This window comes from Rhineura floridana, chromosome 19 (genome assembly GCF_030035675.1).
Source record: "Rhineura floridana isolate rRhiFlo1 chromosome 19, rRhiFlo1.hap2, whole genome shotgun sequence".
Classification (NCBI taxonomy): domain Eukaryota; kingdom Metazoa; phylum Chordata; class Lepidosauria; order Squamata; family Rhineuridae; genus Rhineura; species Rhineura floridana.
The window spans coordinates 13,898,279-13,918,466 of record NC_084498.1 but is presented as its reverse complement, the minus strand read 5'-3'; the positions used below and the strand labels follow the sequence as shown (position 1 = coordinate 13,918,466).

Genomic DNA, 20,188 nt, shown 5'->3' with positions numbered 1-20,188 from the left:
CTGGCCAATTCTGCTGGTTTGAAAGCATTCCGTCAACCTAACAGGTTGGTATCGATTTGAGTTTGTTCTTTGTCTGCAAGCTGCCGCTTTTACCAATCTGTTTTTCCCCTTTGAAAAAATATCATTAATATCAATATTTAAGAAATACTAATAGTTTGAAATACTGATATTTTGAAAGGAAATGTTGGAAAATTTAAGGGAACATCAATAAATCGAATATAGATAAAAGTACTGATATTCATATCAATATTTTAGATTTGGGGGTTTTTTTAAGCTCATAAATGGAAAATTTGATTTCAAATCCAAATTGGGTGGAATTTTAGCACATCCCTATCCTGGGTTGACCCGAATCTGGAATTCGGCCTACTTCACACTATATAGTTTCTTTGACTGGATTATATTTGGTTCATTTGGCATTCAGTTTGAGCAGGTAAGGGAATTATCGGGTTAAGGATACACTTGAGTCATCTACAAAGCCTTCAGCTTGGGGGTCTGGCAGTGGGTAGCTTTAGACCTGTCATGCACATCTTGGTGAATGCTAGACATCAGGGCCCAGGTGCACATGTCGGGTTCACATAGCCAAAGCTCACTTAGCAAAGAGGGGGAAATTTTCTCTCAGTCCTTGGTGGGGAAGCTATGAAATGCAGGCACGTACTTGCCCAGAGGATTTGAGGGATGCTTCCTTCCTAGACATTAATTCAACCTACCTGCCCATACTTTTATCTTTATTGGTTGCAGATCTTCAATTGTTATATGTAATAGAAAAATGTTGTATCTTGATGGTTTTTCTATGATTTCCTTTTATGGTTATTTAGTTGTTTTACTTCTATACATTGTTCAGAGATAATTAATGTTTAATTATGTTATTTAAAATGTGGAATGAACAGTAACAGAAATAGAAGTATTGGCTGGTTTTGAATGTAGACTTGTATTGTTATTTCTTATATTGATTCCTTTTGTCAGGGCATGTAAACCGCTTAGAGATTTCTGTTGAAATTTAAGTGGTATATAAATCATCATCATCATAAATAATGCTGCGCAATTGCTAAGAGCTGAAGTCTCTTCTAGTTAATTTGTTCCTTATTGCAAGTAAAATTGTCACAGAATGTCAAAGTTGTTTTCCATTTTATGTTTTTATTTTTCTTATGCAAGTTGTTTTATATGCCTGTAATCAGGACGGGTCTTTGACCGCAAATAAAAGTATCTATCTATCTATTATCATCATAAATATGAGCTTTCCACCATTACTTGTCTTTTGTGTCTTATTCCAACAATTCCTTGGTGTGAAATCCAAGAAATTCAGAACTCCATAACCTGGGGCAAATTTCCCAGATGAGAATTGCAGAATGCTCCCCAGTTGGCATTTGATTTTTCTCTACTGACAGCAAGCTGACATGACTCTCTGAACACAACATGCCAAATAATCTGTATGTGATAGGCAGGTGCAAAACTAGATTACTTTTGCTCACTATTCTTTTTTAAGAGAAACCTTGTCCACTCATTTTATAAAACAACACATTACTCATGACTATAGGATCCAGAGGTCTCATTTCCCCTAGAGAGACACAGTGAAGACGAGACCATAAGCAACCATCAAGAAACAAAGAAATAAGAACATAAGAAGAGCATTGCTGGATCAGGCCAATGGCCCATCAAGTCCAGCATCCTGTTCTCACAGTGGCCAACCAGATGCCCCTAGGAATCTTGTAAGCATAACTTGAGTGCAACAGCGCTCTCCCCTCCTGCAGTTTCCAGCACCTAGTATTCAGAGACATACTGCCTCTGATAGTGGAGGTAGAACATAGCTGTCAGGGTAGAGATGGTAAAGAACAAGTTTGGAAAGTCTGGGGGAACATAAGAATTGCCTTGATGGATCAGGCCAATGGTCCATCTAGTCCAGCATCCTGTTCCCACAGTGGCTAACCAGATGCCTCTGGGAAGTCTAAAAGCAGGACCCGAGCACAAGAGCATTCTCCCCTCCAGCCGCTTCCAGCAACTACTATTCAGAAGCATACTGCCTCCGATCGTGGGTGTCATTCACCTGTCGCCGCTCTAGACTGCAGCCGAGGTGCTCAATATTCCAATCACAATGGTGGCATAGCTATGTAATTGCTGTAATTGGTTCTTGATTCAGCTTCCAAATGAATCCGGTGTGTGTGTATACGGTTATGAGAGATAATGCATGTTTTAAAAATATTTTCAAAATGATCTATAATTACACCGATAATTTGTTGTCTAATGGCTTTGCTCATTCTTGTTTTTGTTCTTGGGGTGTCACTCCTTTTTCTTTATTCTGATTGGAAAGCTTAAACAAGGATAATTTTTTACATCTCTGGAACAATGCTGGGGTGGGCAGAATGGATGCATTTGAAGTTTGATGTCGAGTTGTGTGTGCATGCGTGCTTTGATTCTTTTCAACTGTATGGCTCACATCTAGTAGAAAATGGGTGTGAGGAGAGCCTTAAGGCCCCATCTGCACTATACATTTAAAGCAGTATTAAATCGTTTTAAACAGTTGGGGCTTCCCCTCAAAGAATCCTGGGAACTGTAGTCTGTTAAGGGCCCTGAAAGTTGTTACGAGAGACCCCCATTCTCCCTCATAGAGCAACACTCCCCAGAGTTCCCTGGGAAGAGTGATTGATTGTTAAACCACTCTGAGAATTGTAGCTCTGTGAGACCTTAACAAACCCAGGATTGTTGGGAGAAACCATGACTGTTGGAGTGGTATAACAGTGCTTTAAATGCATGGTGCAGATGTGGCCTATGACAAGGAAGACCCATTCAAATGAGCAGTCCCCCATGTGCATTCCGAGATGGTACAGCCTTACCAAGCCTGGATCACGTGCCCTTCTTGAATGCTTTGAATGCTGCCTCTTTAGAAAGCCCCTTCTCACCCACCTTAGTTCAAAGGAGGGAGAGAATTAAGAACATCAGAAGAGCTCTGCTGGATCAAGCCAAAGGGAGCCCATCTAGTCCAGCTTCCTGTTCTTACAGTGGCCAAGCAGATGTCCACAGGAAGCCTACACACACACACACACACACACACACACACACACACACACACACACATGCATATCTTACCCCATCCAATTCCATAGTAGTATAAGTGTTTGCTCTCTTCGGATCCGAATACTTTGATCACCATACTGTAGAGATGAAATCCTTCCACCAGCATCCATGCAAAAGCACTCAGAAAGAAGAAATGGAGAAGAATAGCGAGGATTTTGCAGGACACCTAAAAAGAGGAAGCAAGGAAATAAATACAGAAACGTACAATGTGCAGGGGAGGCAGGTCCCATTAGGGCGAATGGAGTACTGCCCCACCAACTTCAGTCTGCCCTCAGCCAGCCCTCACTTGCCTGCCTGCTTACTTGCAACCAGTCCAGGGGATGTTGCTGCCTGCCAGCTTCCTCCTCCTAAGAGTCAGTGTTGCCCTTGCTAAATAGAACAGGGAGGAGGATGGGGTCAAAACTAGAATTAATTGGCTCTGCCTGTCATTGGCTGTACCTCCTGTCGTGCTCCCTGCCTTTCCAGTCCCAATGGGTTCCAGCCACCAATGTCAGCACACTGCAAATGCTTGCCAATGCACCATTTACAAGACACATTTCTACAATACATGTACCCAATGCCCAAACTGGGTCACATACTTTTTTCTCAAGAATTCCTACAACTCCTTATAAGTTAAGTCCTTTTTTTTTTTGTCTTCATATTATAGTCACAAAGATTGGAACTGAGAGTAGCTTGCTTAAGGTCCCTGCCCTGCCCAGTGAATTCATGGCTGAGCTTAGATTTGAACTAAGGCTAAGCCAATGCAGCAGCCCTTTGATTGATTGATTGATTGATTGATTGGCAACCAAAAACATTAAAACAAATATACAATTTAAAACACATATTTTTGGAGGCTGCACAGCCGATAGAAATGGATAGGAATATAGGAAGATACCTTATGCCGATTCAGACCAATGCTCCATCTAGCTCATCTTTGTCTACACTGACTGACAGGCTTTCCAGGGTTTCAGGCAGCCCTACCTGGAGAAGCTGCCAAGGACTGAAGCTGCGACTTTCTCCATGCAAAGCTGATACTCTTCCACTGAGCTAGGGATGAATCCGTCAATTTTGGGTTCTCTCAAATTCTCATTTTTTTTCCAATTTTAAATTCAGTTGTCCACATTTCCAAAGCAATTTTATTTTTAAAAAATCCTCATGAAACTTTGTCAGCAGTTTATTGTGAATTTCTCCTAATAAAACACATTTTATATGCAATTTTGACTAATATACACTTTTTGCACACATTTTTCCTAATATAATGCATTTTTGTATGTTATTTTCACAAATATATGCATTTTTTGATATATTGTTTGGTTGGAGAACTGCATTCAACCTTTGGAGAAGTGTGGATTTTGAAGGATGGCTGATTTTCAGTTTACGCATTGGTTTGAAAACTGCAAAATTAGGTAGTTTCTCATTAAAATGCAAACAAAATCTAATTTCTCCCCATCCCAAAACATCACACACACACACCTTTGTAGATACTTTGTGAAGTGTCTTATGATCAGGGGACTGGAAACAAAGCCCTATGAGGAGAGAATGAAAGAACTGGGCATGTTTAGCCTGGAGAAGAGAAGACTGAGAGGAGATATGATAGCACTCTTCAAGTACATGAAAGGTTGTCACACAGAGGAGGGCCGGGATCTCTTCTCGATCATCCCAGAGTGCAGGACACGGAATAATGGGCTCACGTTGCTGGAAGCCAGATTTCGACTGGACATCAGGAAAAACTTCCTGTTAGAGCCATATGACAATAGAACCAATCACCAAGAGAGGTAGTGGGCTCTCCAACACTGGAGGCATTTAAGAGGCAGCTGGACAGCCATCTGTCGGGAATGCTTTGATTTGGATTCCTGCATTGAGCAGGGGGTTGGACTTGATGGCCTTATAGGCCTCTTCCAACTCTATTATTCTATGATTCTATGAAGCTGGGCAAAGGTCACCCTTTGAACTAGGGCAGGGGAAGGAAGAACATCCCAGTTTACCAAAGCAACACAAGGATGCATCTCCTTCTTCCTGCATTCTGGTGCATCATTTCAGCACAGTGCTAGAAGCTAGAGAGTTTCCCAACCTCTTTTTATTTTTTTGTTGCTGGACTACAACTCCCATCAGCCCCAGCCAGCATGGCCAATGGTCAGGAATTATGGGAACTGTAGTCCAGCAACAAAAAAATAAAAAAGGTTGGGAAACACTGCTAGACAAACCTCCCAATGTTGCCTATGCAACTAGATAACTCTTGCTCGCTCACTCACTCACTCTCTCTCTCTCTCACACACACACACACACTCTTTCACACACACACAAACACACACACAACTTAGTCCAGTTGTCCAGGCAGCACTGGAATTCTTGCTCTCTCTTCCCATGATGCTCCAGCAAATGTGCCAGAACTTAGGCAAGCATCCCCAAGTTGTCTGGAAAACTGGGCAATGTTTGCTCCTTTATAGCAGCTCATCCCCTGGAAGATGGTAAGTGTGGTGGTTACCTAGACAACACTGGGATACTCACTCTCTTCCCACAAGACTGGAACCTAGGCAAGCATCTCCAAGCTGCCTAGGCAACTGGCGGCACCCTCTTTGGGCTGCAACACTGTGCCAAAACCATCTACACACTGAGACAAAATTGGGCAGCACAGTGGATCATCACGGCTGCAAATAAAGATAAGATGAAGTGTCCCAGGACCAGATTTTTCTTTCTTTCTTTCTTTGGGTGGACAATACTGCAGCCCAGCCCTAATTTGAACTGTGCCAGACCATGCAAATGAGCACACATGCATCAATCCAGAATGGACACACAACTCCCTTAAGCAAGAAAAAATGCAAGACCGTGCATTGTGGAATCGATCCACAACAGATACACAATTACCTGAAGGGAGAAAAAAGAAGTATTTGTTCAAAAGCTTCCTAAGGACTTCTGGCTGCATTTTTTAATTTAATTTTGTTATGATATTTTTAGTCCACTTTTCTGGCACTTATTGTGTGTGTGTGTGTGTGTGTGTGTGTGTGTGTGTGTGTGTGTGTGTGTGTGTGTGTGTGTGTGTGTGTGAGAGAGAGAGAGAGAGAGAGAGAGAGAGAGAGAGAGAGAGAGAGAGAGAGAGATGGATACTGAGACATATCCTGCCATCAGCTTATAAACAAATAGGCAAGATACACAAGGGAAGGAGGGAAAAGGTACAGGGAGATCTATTTGTCAAGGCCAGAAAAAAACGGTGAGCTACAGGCATTTGTATCCAGTTTATATCCTGGATATCCTTCTTTAAATCCTGATTATGGCCTTCCCGCAGGCATCTGGTTGGCCACCATGAAGACAGGATGTTGGACTAGATGGGCCATTGGTTAATGCTTCCATTGACTGGTGTTCTTGCCTGAATAGCAGCTGATTACTCTTGTTCCTTGAACAGATGGATGGGGCCAGAGTGTTCTTTTCTCAGCTTCTGCAGTCCAGGGTCACTGGCAGCTGGAGGTCAATGTTCTTCCAGACAGGGTTGGTTGGGGAGAGAGAAAACAAGCTTCTCTGGCTGATGGTTGAGGCCAAGTTAGTCTCCCCCTTTGCCATGAGGTTCTTCCTGAGAAAGAGCTGTAGCGCAGTGGTGGAGCATCTGCTTTGCATGCAGAAGGTCCCTGGTTCAATCCCCGGCATCTCCAGACAGGACCGTGATAGACTCCCTGTCTGAAACCCTGGACAGCTGCTGCCAGTCAGTGTAGACAATACTGAGCTAGATGGACAAATGGTCTGCCTCTAGGGATGAGATCAGTTGGCCAGCGCCACTTCAAAAGCATTCCATCAAGCTAACAGGAAATATCAGTTTGAGTTCACTTTTTATCTGCTATCCAGCGCTTTCACCAGTCAGATTTTCTGCTCCCAAAAATATTAATATTAACACCAGTATCAATATTTTCTTTCAAACTATCAATAAATGAAATATTGATAAATGAAAGAAATATTAGTAAATGAAAGAAAGAAATGTTGATATTTTGAAAGAAAATACTGGTAATTTGAAAGAAAGATAATTTGTCACTCTTCCTCCTCCTCTTCTGTGACTGAGGCTGGTCAGTTTTCATGTTAGCAAGCAGAGACAGGTTGTTTTCCTTTTGAGAAAGAAATGAGGAAAGTGCTCTTCAACATTTTTGTTAATGACTTGGATGAGAAGGTACAGGGAACGATGATCAAATTTGCAGATGATACAAAATTGGGATGGATAGCTAATACACTGGAAAAGAGAAACAAAACTCAAAGGGATCTTGATAGGCTGGATCATTGGGCTGAAAACATCAGAATGAAATTTAATTGGGGTAAGTGCAAAGTTTTACACCTAGGAAAAAGAAATCAAATGCACAGTTAGAAGATGGGGGATACTTGGCTCAGCAATACTACATTTGAGAAGGATTGTTGTTGATCACAAACTGAATATGAGCCGATAGTGTGATGTGGCTGCTAAAAAGGCAAATGCTCTTTAAGCCCACATTAACAGAAGTATGGTTTCCAAATTGCATGAAGTACTAGTTCCCCTCTGTTTGGAGGGGTCTCCAAACTGTCTCCCAGAGTGCAGGAGACAGAATGGGATCAAGTTACAGGAATCCAGATTTCAGCTGAACATCAGGAAAAACTTCCCAACTGTAAGAGCAATAAGACAATGGAACCAATTCCCTAGGGAGGTGGTGGGCTCTCCAATCATTGAGGCATTCAAGAGGCAGCTTGACAGCCACCTGTCAGATATGCATTGAGAAAGGGGTTGGACTCAGTGGCCTTATAGGCCCCTTCCAACTCCATTATTCTATTCTATGATTTTATTCTATGAGTGCCCCCACACCCCCACCTCCGCCTCAGCAAGCCCAGAGACCTTAAGGTGGGTGAGACTTGGCTTGCTTTTTCCACTTGGAGCTTGGATTATTTGAGTGGAGGGGGGTGGAACAGAGAGAGAGAGAGAGAGATGTGCTGGGAGTAAAATCAATAAAAGAACAATATATTTGAGGAAATATTTGAGGAGAAATATCCAGTGTCAAAGGAAAGCCACTGAAGTGCAGAGCAAACAGGATTGTTCCACAAAGATGGAAAATATGCGGACCATTGAAAAATCCGGTGCTAAATTCTCATTCATCTGAATTCTCACCCATCACTATCTGACTCAGTATAAGGCAGCTTCCTATGTTCTTGGGTTCACGTTGATCTCTCCCTTGCCAGAATGTTTATCCTAGAAGGAGATCCAACTTCCCAGTGGATCTTGGGCCGCTGGACAATGGCAGAGGCCAGAGTGTGCTGCTCTTCAGCTTTGCAGTCCAGGCAGATTTGTTTTTTTTTTGGCAAGGTGAGAGTCACTGCATCATGCAGTCCCCACACAGGAGATCTAAAGAATGTGGGAGAAGCCTACCACAAGTTACCTACCAACACCAGCATTGGCCCAGTTTCCATAAGGGGTAGCATTGCTGTGGCAGAGTCTGCCAACTCTTTCAACCAGAAACTCTGGAGGGAGCCTGGAGAAGGAGTCTAGAAAGGGTTTGATGATAGAACCAGGGAGCAGTTTTGGATGGGTTTGGGGGTAGAGACCAGTGCTTTTTGATGGGCCCAGCACAAAAGAAGGAGAGGAGTTAGAAGAAACTGGGGGATGTATATAGTTAGGAATTGTGCACCCAGCCAAGGCCCAAGTCCTAACCTGACCTGGATCTGGGCCCCAAATCCATTCTAGTGCCAGCCCTAATAGGATTTTAAATGTAAGCACACAGTCAGAAGGGTGGGGGAAGGAGATGCTGTTTCTCCCCCACCTGTGGATGGTATTCAGTGCTAGTCCTACTTGGAACAGACCTGACTATCTTACGTTCATTGATTCCAATCGGTCTACTCTGAGTAGAAGTTAGTTGAATACAACCCTTTACATTTAATTAGGGGTTTAAACTCTGATTCAACATGTATTTGGGAGAGTGGGAAGGGGACACCTCTTTCTCCTCCCAAATGCATTTTTATTTACAGTTTAAAACCCTATTAAAAGTGCCCCCCCAATTGAATCAAGGCCTGGATCCGAGTCAAGCAGTCCCAGATTGTCCTGGGTGTTGGATCAGGGATGATCCAAAGAATTGGATTGGGGAGGGACGGCAGTAAGAGAATGTCATTGAAAGGGAAACTCTCCTTGGATACACTCAGCCCCTTCATATGATCCTCACGGGCTCTGCATAGGAAGAAAACAGGCATTTGAAAATGGAGCTTTTAATTGCTGGCCCTCCCAAAAGGCCTGTTTGTAACTGCTCATATCAATTACTGCTTGATCAAAATAGACAAGCTTTAAAAGCAGATCACACACTCCTATGCCCTGCACATGTAGAAGGCAGACTGCATTCTCTCTCTCTGTCTCTTGCACACACACACTCTTTACATTCACTTCCTGGGTGGGTTCTCTGATATCACCATAACTTGTTTTAGAGCGACTGCTGACGTGGTTTTGCTTTGGGAAACCTTTGTGGCAGGACTAAGTCAAGGATTTCTTTCAGGCCTGTCCAACCTAGTTTTCTTTTCTTTTTGAATAGATTACAGATATAAACAAACACCAACTTTGCCCATTATGTTGTAAATTGTTGTTTTCATTTGCTGGGGCACAAAAAGAAAGAAATGTGTTGTTTTAATATGTTTTGAAGATGTTTTGTTTTAATATATTTTAAAGTCTACTTATATATTAGAGTTTTTTAGTGTTCTGTTTGCCACCCTGGGCTCCTTCTGGGAGGAAGGATGGGATATAAATTTAATAAATTAAATAAATAATTTGCCAGTCCCTGACTTGTATGCAGATTGCAATGCATCTATCAATCAGACTACACACTTCTGTGAATAATGTGATGCAGTTTCAGTTCAAACAATGGCCAGAAATGAGTATTTGATGGAGAAAATATATACAATTCACATTTTTATAGGAAATGCACTGAAAAGGTACAAATATGTGTATTTTAGGGGAGGAATGTGTATAAAATGAGTACACTTTAAATGCAAAGTTTTCATACAGGTTTTTTTTTAAAATCCACACACAAAAAAGAGAATGGAACAGAGCTCTGGGAGCATGTGATACTGACCGAGATCAGAAATAGGTTGATCTATCCATCTTTAGCCCTAGCCCCTCCTCCTTTTAAAAATTCTGGTGCACTGATCAGAACCAAGCAACTGGGTCTGGAAGTGATCATTTTAATTTCCCACAATTCCCATGATGTATGGAAAATGTCCCCAAGCCAGGAGGATTGTGGGAAATCAAAATGGTAGTTTGCAATGCTGCTCACAGCACTGCTGCTGGAGCTACCTGCCACCACCAGATGAGTCCTCCAGATGAGCCTATCAGGGGCCCAGAAGATGGAGGGGGCTCCCCAGAAGACACTTTGCTGAGAGCCTCCTCAAATCTGGAGCCAGTGGTGGCTAGTCCCCACTGAGACTGGTAAGGCAGAAGACAGAAGATTGAAAGGTAGGTGGAGATAGAGCCAATGAGAGGCAAAGCCAACCAAATCTAGTTTTGTCCCCATCTTCTTCTCTGATGAGTTCTGCAAGGGCAACACTGAAACTAAGGAGGAGGAAGTGGATAGGCAGTGCAACCCCCTTGGACTGGGTGTAAGTAAGAAGGCAGGGAGCCAGATGGGGGCTGGCTGAGGGCAGAATGGGGTTGGTGGGGTGATGTCCCATTTGTCCTAGTGAACCAGCCTGTACTGCCTGAAGCCAGCCCCATCTTTGGGCACTGAAAAAGGAAGGATGTGCAATACCCGTCCCAGAGATCAACAGGCAGTATGAAGCCTCTGGGTTGGCCAGCCTTGTATAAATATTAATTGCGAGAAAAAGTGTGACCTTGCCTGACCTACAGAGCAGTCACTTCTGCCTACTGCATGCCAGATGCAGCACCAAGTTGGAGATCAACCCTCCAGGCAGGGCTGCAGCTACAGCCCAGAAACCCCCATCAAAATTGGGCTCAGAAAACTACACAGAGAAAATAGCTTGGTTTATTCAGAATTGGGATGGATAAATCTGTCACTTTCAGTTTCTCTCTGTTTCTCATTTCTCTAATCTTTATTTCAATTATCCATATTTCTATGTCAGTTTGCCACTTTTTAAACAAAAAACTCCTTGTGAAAATTCATCAGCATTTTACTGCAAATTTCTTCTAACAGACACATTTTGTATGCAATTTTGCCTAATTAACACATTTTTACAATTTCCCCTAATGCATTTTTATATTTATTTTCGCTTATCTATGTATTTTTGTATGCACTCCTTACCTAGTAAATGCATTTGTGTACACATTACATCTTTGGAGAACTGCATTCTAAAATTCAAAGAAGTGTGGCTTTTGAAGGATGATGATGCTTTGGTTCACATATTGCTTCAGGAAGTGCAAATTTGGTAGATCCACCTTTAAATGTGAACTGAATCAAATTTCTCTCCCATACCTTCCCTCTGCCCAGGACAAGTGCATTGGTCTGCCAGAAAAAGAGTATTCATTTCCAATTTTCTGGGGAGGAATTCATCTTGGCCAATGTGATTACTTTTCACTAGGTTAGCCCAGCCTCTTGAAAATAACACCAGGGACTACAACTTGTATAACAGCAAAAAGGCAAGTGCCAGGTGGGCAAAATCCATCCTTCAAGAGTTCAGAGCCCAGACTCCCATCAGCTCCTCAAAGCAGTATCCAAAGGAAAAGCAAACATGCTGTGCATTTTTGTACAAGTTAGTTACTTGGCTTATTTGGCTGGAGAACTGCATTGTAAAGTTCCAGATCAGTGTGAATTTTGAAAGATGGCTGTGTTTCAGTTCCTGTATTATTTTGGGAAGTGTGAATTTGGTAGGCTTGCCTTTATGTGCAAACTGAACTGATTTTTCCCCATCCCTAATTCTGAGCCCAGTTCTGGCCAAATCAGCCCCTGTAGTATCCCTGATGGCTTCACTGAGAGCACATGGTGTCTTATCCCTCCTCCAACTTCCAGCTAATGATGAGCATCACAAGCCTCTCTCTCCCACCCAGCTACATGTCTCCCTCCCTCTTTAAGTTTCCCAGAACTCCTGATGCTTGATTTCTAGTTACAGTACTGTACTAAGCACCAGTGTTTGAAAGGGAGGGAGAGAGAGACTCTCCCTTCCACAATTACCAGAAAAATAGGAGTCTGGGTATAATGTACAAAGGCAACAGAAATGGAACATTTAAATTCTTCTCCGACTTGGGTTAGAAATCCAAGCCTAAGAAGAACTTCTGGGGCTATAACACATTGCTACCAAGAATTCAAGTTAGGAATGCAACATTTGGCATCACAATACCATGTGCCTTTTTCTGAATGTGTCAATCAGCCCTAATTCTACAAAGGCTACACTGATCTCCTCAGGGACAACATTGACTTCTGTGGGCAGTAGTCATGTGAACACCCTTCTTCTATACTGGAACTTCAGCTTCAAATTAGGAGTGCAACCTTGGAGAAGCAGGCTTCCAACTCTGGATATAGGCCTCATTAGGAGTTGAGAATGGAGATAGAGAAAAGGAGAGGTGTTTTCCTACATTACTGCAAAGGTACAACAGATGTGGAGCTGCATAGAGGAGTAGAGTTCTAGCAACAATTCAGTATACAGGCTGACGAACTTGAAAGCAATGCTGGTTTCTGCCACCGTATGTAGTGTTATTTACTGCCAGCTTTGTTTACCTTAATCTCCAAACTCATACTTTCCCTTGCAAACTCTTTCTTTTCCTCACTCATCTACAAATCCTTTTTAATCTGTTTTGTGAACAAGAAGATGTGAGAAAGGTTGATTCCCCCTGCCCCTTCCTATTTTCAAAACCCTTTTGGATGCTTTTTCTGCCTGTCTCTTTCCAGGCACACTTGCAGAGAAGGAAGAACCAGATGTACCTCTTCTTTTCTTTTTGCACGAGTTTCCAAGGCAACTCGAGACAGAAATGAGCAGAGGATGGACATGTGAATCAGCAGGGCCAATTGGGGGGGCAGGCAGGAGGGCATGTGGCCTGGGCCTCAAGCTGAAAGGAGACTTCCAGTTTAGACACCTGCAAATTTTTTGGCATTTGATAAGTTTTGCCACTTGTTTTTATGCGATACATTCTCTGCTTAAAACTGCAAATTTAAACAAATAAGAGATGTCATTTGGTAAAAAAAACATCCTTTCTGTAAACCCATACAGAATTTTGTCTTTTTAAAGAGCTTAAATGCTCATGAATATATATAGAGAGAGCTTAACTGCTAATGAATGTATATATATATATATAAGAACATGAGCATGTCCTCTCAGATAAGCTGATTATGGATGGTATTCAATGTTAATCCCAAATCAGAGTGGACCTGTTGACTAGCAGGCTCGTTAATTTAAATTGGTCTACTCCAAGTAGGACTTAGTCAAATATAACCCTATATAAACAACCCTAGTTTTTTATTACTGTTATGGCTAAGGGACTCGAAAGCTGGAAGTGGCCTGGATCTTTGAAAGGCCCTACAGCTGGCTCTATTGGCTAAGGCATTTTCAGTGGGTCTCCTAGAAAAGATGGGGCATGCGAACTCAGAATCCTTGCATGCTGTCTCTAATCTTGTGGGCTTCCTAGAGGCATCTCTCTTGAATAATGGGGTAGTAATAGTTAAGAGCATAAGAAGGGTCCTGCTGGATCAGGTCAGTGGCCCATCTAGTCCAGCATCCTGTTCTCACCATGGCCAACCAGATGCCTCAATGGGAAGCCCACAAGAAGGAGCTGAGTGCAACCGCACAGTTCTACTCTATTCTGTGTTGGCCAGGTGGTAGTTTAGAGTTCTCTGACCAGTTCTGGGCACCACATTTTAAGAATGGCATAGACCAGCCTTTCCCAACTAGTGGGCCACCAGATGTTGTTGGACCACAATTCCCATCTTTCCTGACCATTGGCAATGCTGGCTGAGGCTGCTGGGAGTTGTGGTCCAACAACATCTGGTGGCCCACTAGTTGGGAAAGGCTGGCATAGACCAAGAGGAGCATGTCCCAGAGGCGGGCAACCATGATGAGAGAACTCAGAAATACAAGGAACAGTTGAAAACCAGAAGATTAAGAGGAGACATGATAGCAGTCTTCAAATATCTGAAGAGTTAGATCACAGAGTTGATGGAGCAGACTTATGATCTGCTGCTCCTGAAACAGGACTAGAGCGTGAGAACTGCAAAGAAAAAGATATCTGTGAAATACAGTGAAGGCTGGTTCTTTAGGGCAAATGGGGCACTGCCCCACTAAGCTCAGTCTGCCCTCAGCCAGTCCCCACCTGCCTGCCTTCTTACTTACAACCAATCCAGGGGGTGGAATTGGCTGTCAGCTTCCTCCATCTACTTAGTCTCAGTGTTGCCTTAGTATAATTCAATAGGAAGGAGGATGGCAACAAAACTAGATTAAGTTGGCTCTGCCTATCACTAGGTCTGGCTGCACCTACCATTGGCCTCCCTACTTTCTGCCCCATCAGTCCCAATGGGCACCAACCACCAATGGCTAAATATTAGGAATAACTTCCTAACAATAAGAGTTGTCCAACTGTTGAATATACCACCTCAGAAGGTGATGGGTTGTCCGTCACTGGAGGTGAAGACTGGACAGTCATCTGTCAAGGATGCTGTAGTTGCATCCTGCACTGTAGGTTCCACAATCAGCAGGGGGTTAGACTAGTTGACCTTCAAGAGACATTCCAGCTAGCGGTGGATAAATCTGTCAATTTCATTTTCTCTGAGTCTTATTTTTCCAGTCTTAAATTCAGTTCTCCACATTTCCACAACAACCTGTGATTCTGCTTTTTAAAAAATTCTCATGAAAATATGTCTTCTAATAAATATATTTTTGTATGAAGTTTTGATTAATATACACATTTTTGCCAGCATTTTCTCATAATGTAATTCATATTTGTATGTTGCTTTCACTAACACGCTCATTTTTATGCACACTTTACACTAGTCTATGCAGTTCTGTGCACATTACTAGGCTGGAGAACAACTTTGCAAAATTTGGAGAAATGCAAATTTTGAAGGACTGCTGTGTTTTGGTCTGCATATTTTTTGAAAAGTGCAGATTTGGTAGGTTCACCTTTAAAAGCAAACTGGATCAAATTTTTCCCCCATCCCTACTTCCAGCTTTGCGATTCTTTGAATCTACTGCTAATCAAGTTGGGGGGTGACCCAGAGTTTTAGTGTTCCAAGAGCAGGAGAAAACTTTCTCTCTATCCATTTTCTCCACACCATACATCATTTTATAAAACTCTACAGTAGGCAGGGCCGGATTAAGCTGAGGAGGGCCCCTAGGCTGATTGGTGTTTGGGGGGCCCATCCCCACGCTTCACATACCTTTCCGTTGTTTTTTGCGGTGCATGCAGGTTTGCCATCAATCAAGATGGCGGCCAAGGTTTCCCTAAGGAGCTGAAGCCTCTGCCGCCATCTTTGTTGATGGCACCAACGCACACATGTAACACCATCCAAGATGGCAGCAGAGGCTTCAGCCCCTTAAGGAAACCTCAGCCACCATTTTTATTGATGGCAAATCTGCGCAGCACTAAAAACAATGGAAAGGTAGGTAAAGCAGGGGGATACTGGGGGGGATGGCGGTCTGCGGATACTTCCGCGGATTGCGGAAAGAGAGCAGAGGGGCCCCTGTAGCTCCAGGAGCCCTCAGGCCAGTGCCCCATGGGCCCCCAAGAGCTCCGGGCCCCTAGGCTTCAGCCTACTAAGCCTAATGGATAATCCGGCCCTGACAGTAGGGCCCCACTCATATGGCGGGTTATGTTCCAGACCCCCGTCTAAAAGTGAAACCCACCGAAAAATGGAACTCCTTCAATAAAATGGCACCCGACGCCCGAAAAATGCCATAAAAGTGGAACAAGCGCCGTATGAGTGGGGCCTTACTCTAATTTTAGCTGCCATATTTGCGGAACGCTGAAAAGTGGGCCACCAAAAAGCGGGGCCCTGCTGTATTTTGTGTCTCCTCCTTCCACACACACCCAGTCACCTTCTTTCAAAACTAAATGCTTCCCAAATAGAATGATGCCTATGTGGCTTCTCTCTCCCTCTTTCTGTGCAGAAATGAAGAGACAACAACCGTGACAATAAGAATTCCTCTTTTCTTTTTTGGATTTTGGTTTTTCTCTTCAGTTCTCTATCTTGCTCCCCACACTCATTTTATTTCCCTCTGGCTTCAGTTGCCACTCTGGAGTTGCTCACACTATCTTCCTGATTTATTGAAGATAGTTTTGTTGTATATTTCCCTGCCTTGTTTTCTGCTCTTTTTCTTTTCTGATTGCATCTTCTCTGTTCAGCTTCATTCTCTCAAAGTTTTTATTGCCCTTCTCTTCCTGCCTCCATCCCCCACGCCGTAGCCTTATCTGCCTCTTGCAGGGACATTGCTTAGGATGTCCCCAGAAATGCAATGTGGAGAGGAGGGAGAAGTGAGCTGTACTCATTTTGCATCTCTGTACACACTCATAGGAAACAGACTTTGCAGTTTGCAGCAGACCCATTGGCAGCAAATGCAAATGCAAGCCCAAGGTCTGAACATCTACTTTCTGGCCATCTTTTGTTGCCTTCAGAACTTTGCAGGATTTAAAAGTAAGAAGTGTCTGCAACCTCACCTCTCTTTACCTTTGCCTTGCCTCTGACCTCTCCCCTCTGTCTTGCCCCATTCACAATATTCTGCTCACTCTTTGAACTTGCTGAATATACAGCAGCACACCAAAATGCTGATCCCAGTTGATGGTAGTAGTGGAGCCCGGGGAAGGAGACAATTTTTGTGATTATTTAAGCCCTGTTCGAGGATTCACTTCAACATCCTGCTCCCCAAATCTGCATCCCAGTTGGATGAAGCCTCAGACGTTTGTGCCTTGAGCTGAGACACATCGCTAAATGTGCTTAGAATGGTCTATGTCAGCCTTTCCCAACTAGTGGGCCACCAGATGTTGTTGGACCACAACTCCCATCAGCCTCAGCCAGCATTGCCAATGGTCAGGAAAGATGGGAATCGTGGTCCAACAACATCTGGTGGCCCACTGGTTGGGAAATGCTGGTCTATGTGATTAGGAAGCATGCACAACTGAGGTTCTCAATTGTGTGGAGGATTCTAAGGGCATTCAGCTAAATGTATGAAGATTCCCCCTTCAAAGCTTCCTGCTCAATGCCAGCACGGATGGGAACATTGTAGGTAGGGCAAGCACATGCAGCCCTGCTCCTCCCTTTGCCATTGGGACAGCCCCAGTGGGGCAGCCTTGAAGGAAGTTACACCAAAGGGGATCATCATTTTGGGTTTTTCCTTCAGTGTGTGGCAAGGGCATTCCCCTGGACAATTGGCTGTAGATGGGCTTCCTCCCAGGTTAGACACTGGGGCAGCCAGAGGGTGGGGGAATGTAAGATAACCTAGCTTCCAAGCGAGAGGTGGAATTCTAGAGAGCTGCCTCTGTAGTAGGGATGGAAACAGCTGTCAGTTTCAGTTCTCATTTTCCAATCTTAAATTCAGTTTTCCACATATTTGCAGCAATTTGTGATTTTTTTTAAAAAAAATCCTCATGAAAATTCTCCAGTATTTTAGTACTAATTTCTTCTAATAAACACATCTTCGTAGCCAGTTTTGACTAATGTACACATTTTTGCAAGCAATTTCTCAAAATATAATGCCTTTCTGTCAGTTATTTTCACTCATATGTTCATTTTCATGCAGACTTTCCCCGTTGCATTTTTGTAAAGGACGGCTACGGTTTGGTCCTCACGTTGGTTCAGAAAGTGTGAATTTGGTAGATTTGGCTTGAAATGCAAACCAAATTGAATTTCTTGCCCACCCCTAATCTGTAGTGACAGCATGAATGCAGCCCTTGCACACATATCCAGTCCAGGTATTTTGCTATTTTTTTTTGTTTGATTTATTGTATTTTGATTGATTTGTTGTATTGCAATTTATATTCTTTTGTATTGATATGTTCACTTTTTTGCCCAAAAAGTGGTATATTAATAGACCAAAACGTATCATAAAATGTACTGAAAACATGAGGAGGCAAACATCTGGACAGCTCCATTGAATTTCAGAAAAGGAAACATGGCAGCCATGGAAGTGTAATGCAGGGATCAGATGATATCTTTATTATCGTTTTGTAGGTTTTCTCTGCCCTGCCTTCCACAATTCCTGAATTCTTGTTTAACTAGGAGAATTCCTGAAATTTATTCTGGAATCAGAGTTTGTAGAGCCAGCCCTACCAAGTGAGGCAGCTGCCTCAGGTAGCAGATCTTGGAGAATAAGGAACAGAGGCAAGGTAGTATAAGGACAGAGGACAGAGCTGCATGTGCCGTATGACCTGCCCTGAGCCTCTTAAGCTTGCAGTTGTGGTGGAGGACACTGTCCCATCACCAGTGCTGAAGGAACATTCATAGAAACATAGGAAGCTGCCTTATATTGAGTCAGAGCATTTGGTCCATCTAGCTCAGTGTTGTCTAAATTGACTGGCAGTGGCTCTCCAGGGTTTTAGGTATGAGCTTCTCCCACCCCAACCTGGAGATGCCAGGGACTGAACCTGGGACCTTCTGCATGCAGAGCAGATGCTCTACCACTGCATTACTGCCCTTCCCCAAATCATCTGCCAGTCTGATTGGCTTCTGTACATAGAATAGTGTGTGTGTGTGTGTGTGTCCGCGCACATGTGCTTGTGTGTGTGTATATATATATACATACTTGTCCTTCACCTAAGACAGTCATCGGGAACCTGTGGCCCTCTAGATGTTGTTGGACTACAACTCCCATTAGCCCCAGCCAGCATAGCTAGTGATCAGGAATGATGGGAGTTGTAGTCCCATAGCTTTTGAAGGGCCATGAGTGCTCTGTGCTAACCTTTTGCTCTGTTACAGAAGTGAGGAATCTTTGGCCCTCCAGATCTTGCTGAGCTACATCTCCCATCAGCACTGGCTATTGGCCCTGCCTGCTAGTGCTTATGGGAGTTGTAGTTCAGCAACATCTGGAGATCCAAAGGTTCCTCACTCCTGACCTAAGACATCAAAATGTGTTCGGGCCAGCCAAATGCTCAGCTTACCACAAGCTTTCCGCTCCTCCACTACATTTTTGCCTTTTCCCCTCTCTATGTTATTTCTATGCTCATAGCCTCCTGCACAACATAAAACATGGTGTCTTGTAGAGGCGCCCATGGGACAAGGCAGCAAGGCAGGGTCATGACAAAACGGGAGACAAGTCTGAGAGTTTCTATGAAAGCAACCTCTCCTTGGACATATATCTGCTGTCTGGGATTTCTATTTTTCTGCAGGTTAAATTAAGATAAAGAGATCCAAGTTCCGTCAAATGCTGTGAGATCCTCAGATGAAGCGCCATGATTATGATTATTAATAGTATTAATTATTGACTTAAACTGCAGCCCACAGTCTGGCTGTGATTAATGCAGGGTTTTATTGTCTGATGCATGCTGCCCAAAATGAAAGCACATACATCTGTCATGTTTAATTTGTACTGACTGCAGAACTAATGCAAACTGAATGAACTCTTTTTAAAAAAATAACAGTGGCAGAAGTATTATAGTGTTTGGTTGCTTTTAGGGATGTTGGAGAATTCTGATAAAATGGGAATGGAAATTACCAATGTTTACTTATTCGTCCCATGTCCAGAATGGAAATAAACCCAGTGAATAGGATCAGTATTTGCTGTTGCTGCTTTCAGTCTATAAACAATACGCAATTGCTTATGTTTTTCCTGCATTTTGCATTGTGTTTCCTTTGCACTGAAATGAACAGGGTAGAATAATGTAATGACAATGTAATTTATATAATTAATTACATAGATGACATAAGTTATGTAATTTTTCTACAGCGGACAGTGAGACAAATAATGTAGTTTTTGGCAGAAGATGGACTGCAGCAGAATGGAAACTGCTGCGTGCAACAAATACAGGGAAGAACAAAAATGATTTTTTTTATATCCCTAGTAAGGCAGGGGATGCAGATCTGCACCACAGGGGAAAAAAAGGACTGCCTACAAGTCGATTCCGACTTATGACGACCCTATGTACAGGGTTTTCATGGTAAGCATATTCAGAGGTGGTTTTACCATTGCCTTCCTCTGAGGCTGAGAGGTAGTGACTGGCCCAAGGTCACCCAGTGAGCTCCATGCCTGTGTGGGGATTCGAACCCTGGTCTCCCAGGGTTTAGTCCAACACTCT

The 20,188-nt window shown here is 43.1% G+C and overlaps 1 protein-coding gene across 3 annotated transcripts in view; it reads right to left on the bottom strand.

Moving 5' to 3' along the window:
• ADGRD1 (adhesion G protein-coupled receptor D1) overlaps positions 1–20,188 on the bottom strand; it is a 316,526-nt gene that overhangs the window by 89,531 nt on the left and 206,807 nt on the right. For all 3 annotated transcript variants that reach the window (XM_061602998.1, XM_061603000.1, XM_061603001.1), the window contains one exon: positions 3,082–3,235. In XM_061602998.1, coding sequence (XP_061458982.1) covers positions 3,082–3,235 — 154 coding nt within the window. The remainder of the gene's footprint in view (positions 1–3,081; positions 3,236–20,188) is intronic.